The sequence below is a fragment of the Rhineura floridana genome, chromosome 7 (assembly GCF_030035675.1).
Source record: "Rhineura floridana isolate rRhiFlo1 chromosome 7, rRhiFlo1.hap2, whole genome shotgun sequence".
NCBI lineage: Eukaryota > Metazoa > Chordata > Lepidosauria > Squamata > Rhineuridae > Rhineura > Rhineura floridana.
The window spans coordinates 94,228,431-94,239,026 of NC_084486.1; the positions used below are offsets into that span (position 1 = coordinate 94,228,431).

The window sequence follows — 10,596 nt, forward strand, 5'->3', positions numbered from 1 at the left end:
GCACTCCAGTGTTGGAATGGGTGGAAATGCTGCTTTTTACTCTTAAAGAGTACACAGACAACATATCTCTGATCTTAGCACTGTGGTGCTTAGCACCAAGATCAGAAATAACTAAGAGATCCCGCTGCCTGCTCTTTAAGGGCTTTTCTTCAGTCTCCATAAAATGACATGGAAAAATGGGTAGGTGGGCAGGGCTTGCTGGGACATGCCTGATGGGCCATATTGAAGGAGTCGGTGGGCCATAATAGACCCATGGCCTGAAGGCTTCCCACTGCTAGAGTGGAAGCTCATATAGATTCAGTTGAAAAGAATCTGAAGATGTTGTGAATCATTACCCTGCAGGGTTTACCTCAACAGTAAGAGGCATTGTGCAGAGGTTCCTTCTCTTTGGACCTATCTTCAGAGAACTGAGAGAGGATTTGGTTTCACCTTTAAAAAGCCAGGTATCATGAAGAATTTCCAGCCTCATTGTGGTCAGAACTGTATTGGTGAGTCCTCTTAATGAGAACAAAGCAATAAGTGGTAGCAGAAGAGCCTCATTCATTCAACCCGGCAGTCACTAATCCCAGGTTTAGAGATGCTTCTTCAGCTTGTCAGTGGCTTGCCATACAGTAACATCAAGCTTGTGAATGGATCTACTGAAAGCTTCTGCTTGCAATGAAGGCCTGGTCCCAGAGTCTTTGGGAAATGGCTTATATGCTGGGCACAGGACTGATTTTCCAAAGGAAGCATTGATAAGAGGGCATGCACCTTGAAAGCAGTGTAGTTAACCTCTTTCTATTAGGCTCTCTAGTCACTGTTCTGATTGCTAATCCGAATCAGGCCTCAGTGCACTGGACATTTTGCAGATTTAGAATGCCATCCAGAGCCCTAGGGGAGCTGTTGCATCTATGTGGGTCACAAAAAAGGGAATCCAGTGCCCCAGCAGCCTTGCTCCAGGTAGAACAATGAAGGAATGCTCTGCCCCTTCCCTTTCTATGGGCAAATAATTGTTATGCCAGGGACAAGATTACTGTGCTCTCTAAGGTCTCATTTGTGACTCAACAGTACAGTGTGAGGGTCAGCTGAAGTATTATTCTGTACAGGAAAAACACACACACCAAGAAAATCACCAGCGGGAAAGATTCCAGTCAGGTTTGCTGCATTTAGAAAGAGCTGAGGGACAAATGGGAGGAGGACTATGGGCGATGGTCCTATGTTGTCAGTAGAATGCTCCCAGGAGGACTGATGCTTTCTGCAGGAGTTCTTTGTGGTTCGCATAAAGCAGGATTCTCTTGTCAACAACTTGCCACTGGACGGTCACCTCACAATCACTGCCCTGGAGAAACTAGAGGAAGAAACCCCAGAGAGTGAAAGGAATATTGGTTACTGTTGGCTTTCCCATAGCATGTCACGAGCCATGCAGAAGCAGTCACAGTTCAAGTAATATGGGAAGATTCTTTCTTTCAGAACCTTTAATACATCTACTAGGAAGGGCCTACTGGGTATGTAAAAGGACCTGCAAAGAATAGCCAAAACACACACTCCTGGGACCTGCCCCATTTCTCTCTCTATATATAGCACAGTGCTCTGCATCTGATTACACCTAGGTGTGCTGAATGTTCCTCAGATTACAGCACTCTCAGGAACTGTGATCTAACATTTTAATTACTAATATTTGGTAATTCTCTCACACACATTCTCAGACACATGAATGCACACACACAAAACCACCTCCCCTCAACTCTTCTCTAAGCTGTCCGTTCCTTTCTTCCAGTGATTTCTTTTTCTGGGTAATCAAGGTGCTCTTTCCTAAGTTTCCCACTTATTTTGACTTGGCACCATGCACACTCATGCCTGAGACTCAAGGAGTTGCTGTTTCTCTCTCTTACACAGCAAGATTTCACACCACGGTATCTGCAAAACCTGGGGCTTTCACCACACAACATTGGAAAATTGTTGCCCTGGGCTCCTACTGGGAGGAAGGGCAAGGTATAAATCAAATAAATAAATAAATATTCATCTAGAGGAGAACCTTGTGGCATAAGGGTAAGAAGGGCGATTATGGCATGTACCGAATTCATACGCTTCATCTCCACATCATTCTGATCTTCAAAGTGCACATTGATGGCCACAGTTTCTATCCAGGCATTGTCTGTGTTCCTGGGGTCATCTATGTACCCTTTGTATATCTAGAAGAAGAGGGGATAAGGGGACATGGAAAGAGAGAAGATGTAAAAGATGGCCTCTTCCAGAGGTTAGTGAGCATAATGTTCTAAATATCAGGTTCTGGAATTCCTATAAAGTATGCTGTAGCCATGGGGGCAGCCGCCCCCCTTACTCCAGCACCAAATGTTGGGGATGGGACAACAATTTTTATTTGGACCATAGTGTGGAGGGAAAGGGTTAAATATACCCTGTCCCTTTGCTGCATTCCTGATTATTCTTCCTTCCCTGCTGCATTTTAGAGGGGAAGGAATGTAACAGATGTAAAGGCAATGCTATTTGAAAAGGGAAGGGTTCATGTGAGTGCATTGATGAGTAGAGCAATCTATACATAGTGGGCCCCAAAGCTTATCACATTTGCGTGAGAGGTCATCACACCTGGGGAAGGAAGGATGTTTTGGTCCTTGCATCATGCAGATGCCCTAATAAAAAGTGAGTGAACAAAGCATGGCTATTCCACAGAAAACATCGAAGCAGCTAGAGACATCACTGTCTATAGTTTAGTAACAAGGCAGAAACTTAGAGAGAGGTAGTAGTTCAGTGGCAAAGTTACAAGCACACAGATACTCCCAGGTTCAATCCTTGACATCTCCAGTTAAAAGGATCACAGATCATAGGGCTGGGAAAGAGTATACATGGAGCAATGGTCTGGCCCAGTATAAGTCATATTCATATGTGTCTGCCTCAGAATGCATACAGTAGGGCCGCACTCATAAGGCAGGTTATGTTCCAGACCCCTGCCTAAAAGTGAAACCCGCCAAAAAGCAGAACTCCGTCAATAAAATAAAATAAAATAAAATGGTGCCCGATGCCCGAAAAACACTGTAAAAGAGGAACAAGTGCTGTATGAGTGAGGCCTTACTCTAATTGAAAGCCGCCGTATTAGCGGAATGCCGAAAAGCAGGCCCCTACTATATATGATATGTCTCTGAATAGCTAGACACCATGAATTGCTGATTGAAAACACACTGCTGTGTGATAGCAGTACACAGCATGGCGAGTCCAGGCTGTGGGAAGGAAGGAAGAAGTGACTAAAATGCTTCAGCCAACCTGTTTTGGTTAACACCAGGCATCAATGAGAGTACATCAAATTCCTAGACCCACAACCACTAATTCAAGCCTCCCCACTTGTTTCCTCCATTTCTCTCTTTTCACATGGTGTCTCTGTGTTATCTTTCCATACTGACCTTTGCAAGGATGAATCAGGTCTCATGGAAAAGCATGACAGAGTCTACTCTGCAAAGAACTGTGGATCACTGTGCTGTCTTGTTCAGAGCTTAATTCAGTGCCCCTTCCCACAAAAATGGCCTAAGGAAGACAGCAGGTGGGAGTATGTGGCCAGAGGGCTGTCCACAGGAAATTACAAAGTAACGATGACTTTTCTGATGCCCCCAACCTAACCGTTTTATAAACCTTATTGATTTAAGGCTAAATCATGTGCCCATTCAATGCATCATGCACTAAAGCCTTACTGAATGCAGTTCTCTACCATCTGCTATACATTTTCGGCGGGTGGGAAGGGGTCAGCGTTCACTGAAAGTAGCCTTGCGATTGTTTTTGTCAAGCCCCAGTAGATGCCCAAAGTACCTCTGTACCCTGATTCAACAATTTCTGAAACTGTGGCCAGAATTCCCGTCTCAGGACCCGCTTCATCTTTTGTGGCAAAGCTTCCCCTGGCTGTAAAGATCCCTAGGGGGAAAAAAATAAAAATATTACTTGATGTAAGAAGCAGCTTAAAGCTTTACGCATACTATGACCAAGATACTAGGCTAAGGAAGCAGGAGCTTATATCTGGTTTCCAGTCAGCAAACTTTTCTATGAGGTGCAGGGAAGTATGCCTTGGTGTCATGGCTACCACCTTAATGAGTTCTACAGTCCAATTTTGGAACCTCAAACAAGAAAGCTGGAAGCTCTAGCTTGATCTATTAAGCACCAATGAGGCTTGTGGGGAGAAGCTACATTCTAGGAATGCAGCTCAGATTGGGGCAGAGAACCAACACCTGGGACAAGTGAATGAAAGATACACTTGGGGTGTTTGTGTGTTTTTATGATGGTACTCAATGGCATGGAGTACTGGCACCTCCTTTTTGGCTGCCCATGGCAACCATTGGGTGCTGGCGCCCATAGCACTTTTATCACAGTATGAGTACTGGCACCTCATTGTTTATCAAAAACCCACCGGATACACCTAACACAACAATCAGCGGGATCTCACTGGCACAAGACTGAGGAAGAAGGTCTGCTTGATGTTAGGATTAATGTCCCATTGCATTATGAAAGGCTTTTGTAGGCCACTGAGTTGTGTGTTTCTTATGGCAGATCCCCTGGAATGCAACTATGGTTATTTTAAGAGTACATGTCATTTACCACTCTGACTTCATTAAACTCTTGGCGCACACCTCTTTGCATCTTCAAATCTAGGCTAAATGGATTTCCTTATAACTGCTTACCCCAGGCAAAGCCCAGTGATCTGAAAAGGGAAATTTGACTACTAAGACTTCCACCATTTTCTTTAAGCTTTTTCTATAAATAGATCCATCTACGTTCCTCCTCCAGCTGCAAACAACAAGAGAAAAAGATGTTACAGATTATTGTCCCATGGCCTGAAGGCACTTGGTGTCATGACTCTGAGGAAGCTAAGCAGGTCTGGGTCTGGTCAGTGACTGTATGCAAGACTGTATGGGAACTCTATGTATGCTGCCTTGAGTTGTGTGATGGGAGAAAGGCAGGATATAGATGTCATTAAATATATGTATGCAACTTAAAAAATGATAACAAGAGGCCTCTGCACAGTAGGTTTGGACCACTGTGGTGGATTTCTCTGGTCCTTGTGAAGCACTCTCAGTTTCAAACACCCTTATTTAATGCATATCAGTTACCAGATTCCAGATTTAAGGACAAAAATGCTGCTTTCTGGAAGCAAGAAAAAAGTCTTCTGAAGCAGTGTGCAGCCCACATGACCTACATCAGTCAGTTTTCAGGGCAGGGAGATCCATGTTCCTTTTCCTGTTCTGCTGTTGTCATGGATACAGCACTTACTCTTGCAAGGGTGCTGTATCCATCAGCTAAGGCTCAAAGTGCTGGGAAAATAGGCAGGGCATTTTACAATATTAACCTATGAAAACAGGCTGATTATGGATGACTATAAACCTGAAATGAGAGAAAAATGCATCTCACGTCTCCCAAAATGAACCAAGTGAAATTGCTCTCTAATAGCACCACAAAGGAGTAAGAAGAGGCTGCTGCCCTTTATTGCAAATCAAAATAGAAATCATGCTAACATTTCATTTACAGCTTCTTTCATGATTTCTAGCACTATCCTCAGCACAGACCTGCCAGCTTAGACTAGAAGACTTCCCTTATGGGGTGAGGAAGTGTGTCCTGCTGGCTCTACTTACCGTGTCACAACAGGGTGAAGAGCATGATTTGGTCCAAAGAACCGAAGGATCCCTTGGCCCCTCAATCCTGTCCTTCCCATGGGATTCCTGTAAAAAAAATTTTTTTTAAAGAACTATGTTGATGATGGTGTCAGCTGGGACAATAGCTACATTTTAGTTCCAGGCACATCTCTCATTTTTAATGATGCGTTAGTCTTGATTTTTACAATGATGCTTTTCTGTTGTACACCACCTTGGTAGCTTACAGAAAGGCAAAAATATTGGGCAGTATTCAACCGAAAAGTTGCATTAGTGCAAGGGGTAGTACTAATGCAGTGGGATTTCCCCACCCTCTCCTCTCCCCTGTGCATCATCCTCAGATCTGCTCTGGAAGGTTGGGGGAGCCTCCAGAAGATTTGGGGGCACACAGGGGGAGGAGAAGGGATGATTGTTCCATTGTGCAAGGAGTAATCCTTGCACTATACAGAATGATATGCTTTGCGGTACCTTGAATACAGCCCATTAAAAAGGAATAAAATGAATACATTTAAAGAAATGATAAGAAGGAAATTTCAGAGGATGTTAAGCATGGTTAATTAGGGTCTTAATTTGAACCCAAATCCATCAGGACTTGAAGAAATGTCCTGCTTCTATGGAAGAGACAGCACTCTTACATTCTCCTCTAACAGAAGCTTAACAGTAGGCTTTTACTGAAATGTCCCTGTTGTGGAGCGAGTGGGCGGAGTAACCCATCTCAGGATCACCTTCTCCACTGAATGAGAAGGATCTGCCCATTAAACAAGCCATTGGTTGATCCAGCTCAGTCCTATGCACTCTAACTAGCAGTCGAGCTCCAAGGTCTCAGACAGAGGTCTTTCCCAGACTCGCTACATGAGATCTTTTAAATGGAAACACCAGAGACTAAATGTACCACCATGCCAACATATATTGTTTTACAAGCGTTGGCTAGTGAAGCAACTGCCCAGGCATGAAGCCCACAGGATAATCTTTGGTCAGCCTTGCAAATCACAGTGGGTCATGGTGATAGTAAACCAAACCCTATAGAGACTGCCTTGAGCTTCTTGGAAGGGAGGGCAGGATGCAAATATGACACATAATAAGATGTGCTAACTCTCCACAGTGTTCAGCAGAATGACAACTAGGTATGGAACATCAAATGCACTAGCTTAGCCAACCCTTTCTTTAATCTATGAAGGAAGATTGCTTAAACTGAGGCCTTGACATAATACCCGATGCTTGCCTCAGTCTCAGCAATCTTCCTCCATAGATTAAAGAGAGCGCTGGCTAAGCAAGCGATATCCATCAGACTGACTAACCTGTTGTCCACTGTAATATAGTCTGTGCCCTGCTTTGTAAATATAAGTGAATAAGGGAAGTGTGTATGTGTTTAAAATATATACAGCCTTTCAGCCAACAGAACTGTTTTGTAAAGTCTAAGAGTTGGCCATATTTGGCTGATGATCCATTGTGATACCCTGTGTTGCACAACAATAGTGGACACTGTAATAAAGGTTCCCACCCCTGCTATCAGACACACTCACAGCGGCAGGCCATCCTCGATCCGATAGGTGCCATGGAAGCTCTGTCTGTTGATATCTCCATCCATACTGTTAAAGTTTATCCTTGAAAGATTCTCTAGAGAGCTGAAAGATGGGAGCAAAGCTTTTGTTACGAGGCTTTTGATGTTAGCCTCCATTTTGTGTTCAGAAGTGAACCAAAAGTTGGCCTAACTAGCGAAAGTTCCTGGGTAAAGCTCTCTGCCTCCCCCGCATTTTCTGTCTTATTTTCCTGGCCTCACAGGGTGACTGAAAATCCATTGATTAAATCACCAGGACCACCAGGTTGCAGTAACGATAACGAGGCAAATAACTGGCAAACAAAAGATCACCAAATACAGGTTTTGGAACCTAAAAACCCCTGCATCACATGCCAGAGACAGGCTTCTTCCACCAACTAGAAATCTTATAGAAATGCAAACGCAGGCCAGAGAGAATAATAGTGTCCCAATACAGGTATGCTGACAAGTCAGCAAGGCACATGGCACAGGAATTGTCTTTAACAGGTAATCCATTCAGGAGAGCCAACTAAGAGACAGGCTTTCTTGATGGCACCCCATTTTGTAGGTAAACAAACATCTGCCCTCTGTGCATGTTCCCATCCCACCCCTGACTTCACCAAAACCCCTCCTCATGACATCACCAGGATTCCCACCCCTTAGTCTTTCCTCTTATATCATGGGGTCTTCCCTCTGACATCACCTAACCCCTCCTTCATACACACATCCCTAGATCCCAGTCTGAACCCTAGGTCTGTGACTAGATTGATTGCTGCCTTGCTGTTCTGCTCTGTCTCTTTGTTGGAATGACTTCATCTTATATCAATCTCAAGGGGCAACCTTGGTGCACTACTGGACTCCAACCCAAGGCTTGGTGAATGGTCTATGCCTTGATCCTGCTCTCCTAATAAAGTCTGGGATCACTTCAGGCATAGAACTCCAGAGCTCACCTGGGTTCCCAGTCCTTCACCCCTGCCACCCACACACCTTCAGGAACACTTTAAGTCAGCAGTACGAGAAGTAACTTTGCAATTATCTCTATATTCCATTGCTATTTCCTCCTTTTAGTGTAGGAACTCTTTATTTCTTAAAGTCAGAAGTGTGGTTGTAATAGAATATTGTTTTATGCATGCCCATGACTGCACATGTACATGCTGGCAAGTTCTCATTGGTGTACTGTTGAAAACACCTTTTATTCTTTCTAACATCTCTTTTTCTTCAATAGTTTTGGTGTGGGTACATGTTTTCTTATCATAAGAGGGTTTAATTGCACACACTCAGGGTAGTACTTGGTTTGACACCAGTAAAAGGTCCTGCCCTTTTGAAAGCATGTTTAGGGAACACATGGGAGGTGGACACGCAGGGGATTGCGAGTACATGTGTTAATACTTTCATCTCCACAGCATGTTGAGTCAATGAAAGTCAGGAGGCTACCAGTGGAATGAAAGGCAATCACTAGAAAATGAGTGACATAACAGAGCAAGAAAAACAATGCCAGGTACAGTGTATGTATGTGAGTGTGGGTTTCTCTCTCTCCTTCTCTCTGTCTGAGGGTATACTTACTCTCTTAGGAAGTCAAGTGAAGCATTGTCTTGCCTTTCTGCACTGTAGAAAGGTGGATTGTAGATCTCAAACTCTACCTGTCAAGGGAAAATGATGTTTTAGACATATCTCAGAATCCCTGAAGCAGCACACATTCACATTTCAAGCATGATATGTTCTTGAGAACCCAAGAATGGGGACTCACGAGTTCTGCCTGATCTATGACTTCCTTGGATCTAAATTTTAGAGTGCATTTTTCTTTGGCAGCTCTGATACAGCTCCCAGAGCTAATGTGCCACATGTTTTTACTGGTATTTTCCCATCCAGCTGTGTTATTTTATATTTTATATGATGGTTATTCATATTTCTATCTTTTCATAATCTTGTGAGCCACCCAGAGGGCAGCATATAAAATCTTCTCAAACAAACAAACAATGCACTCACAGCAAAAACTGCAAGGCCAAAGCCCCTGAAGTGACTCCTCAGATCCCTCTTATTGTGCCAATGAAAGCTGACAAGAATGTCACCATCACCTTCCAGTGAGGTCAAGGTTGAGCCCAGAGCCTATATTTATGCATTCTAATTGGAGTTTAAGGGCACATCTACATTATAAATATCTGTATCACCTCTCTCTTACTTTTTTTTTAGCATTTCAACTGACATGGTTTCTCAGAATTGTAGAAAGTGAGGATATGGAGAATTCTTGCTTGAAATTTCTAATGCCCCTGCCCTCACAGAATTACAGTTCTCAAGGATCACTGGGGAGAGATAATGAGTATTAAGCTACCTTAAGACTGTAACATAGCTGTGCCCTAAACCATGCAAAACTGTAGTCACAGGTCTTGACTCTTGGTATTATTTCCTTTCCTTTCCACATGAAACCAGATATTACTCCCTAAGTCCTACCTTCCAAGGCACCTTCTCATCTGGCACAGGAAAGCAGACAGCAGTAGAGCTGGGATACAAGAGGTTTCTGGCGCTCACATGATAGATGGTGTGAACAGATTCTGAGATCTCCTCTGCATGGCAATCTTTCATCTCAGGGGCTCTGCTGGGAACTAGGACAAACAAAATGTATTCTTCACACTGCACATATTCAAACCATGGATCTCATCATGCTATGCTTTTGTTTCTCTGTTTTTCAGGAATTAATTTTATTTCTACCTAATTGGCCACTGCTGGCCAACAATATTCTGAGCTAGATAAACTATTGCTTGAACTAACTAGCAGATATATCAGGGAGAATAAACTGTTAAATTGCATGAGGGTAGCTCTACTTAAGTAACCATTGCAAATACATAAGCAAGTAGAATCCCACAAAAAAACAGAAGAGCCCCCAGTGTTGTGAGCTCTTGGGGCTAAGAAATGCAGCATAATCACTTCTAGTGATCAGAATGTTTCCTCACAAAACACTAAAGCCCTTTGGAATAAGTAGGTGGCTTCCTTCTCAATCACACTTAGAACACAACTTGTTCAATGATGGAAGGAACTGTCCATACAGAGGACTGAGACAGATCCTAGTACTCTCATGTTCTACACCTCTGTCAGTCTGTGCAGTCTTTCCTCCAAAAGGTGAGTGCTCGAGTGAAAGCAATCCCAACCAGTTTGCGTTCAGTGCCAAATTTAAATCCCTGCTTGCCAAGGAACAATTGGGAGTGTCCTTTAAGGCTCCCGATTGTCCCTTTGCAGCGGTGTCTTTACCTAACTTACACCTGATGTCATATGTGATGACAGTTTTGGGGCAGGTGATGTGGCCTAAGGAAAATGGCCTCGCAGGCCCTAATTTGGCCTGTGGGCCAGAGGTTCCCCATGCCTAGCCTTAATGCATATTAAACCAAAAGTTTTTTTGTAAATTGAATTTGATTCCATTTTGAGAAGGCTACTTCTACAATGTTC

General features: G+C 43.5%; 1 protein-coding gene across 3 annotated transcripts in view; it reads right to left on the reverse strand.

Annotated features, from left to right (window-relative positions):
• Positions 1–1,113: 1,113 nt before the first annotated feature.
• Positions 1,114–10,596, reverse strand: part of TRPM2 (transient receptor potential cation channel subfamily M member 2) — a 55,160-nt gene continuing 45,677 nt past the window's right edge. For 2 of the 3 annotated variants that reach the window (XM_061634418.1, XM_061634417.1), the window contains 7 exons: positions 9,607–9,758; positions 8,722–8,798; positions 5,604–5,690; positions 4,656–4,761; positions 3,793–3,894; positions 2,055–2,171; positions 1,114–1,327 (listed from right to left, as the gene is read on the reverse strand). In XM_061634418.1, coding sequence (XP_061490402.1) covers positions 1,202–1,327; positions 2,055–2,171; positions 3,793–3,894; positions 4,656–4,761; positions 5,604–5,690; positions 8,722–8,798; positions 9,607–9,758 — 767 coding nt within the window. In that variant the 3' untranslated portion in view covers positions 1,114–1,201. Of the gene's footprint in view, positions 1,328–2,054; positions 2,172–3,792; positions 3,895–4,655; positions 4,762–5,603; positions 5,691–7,144; positions 7,247–8,721; positions 8,799–9,606; positions 9,759–10,596 lie in introns of all 3 variants that reach the window. The other variant, XM_061634416.1, reaches the window with a different exon arrangement.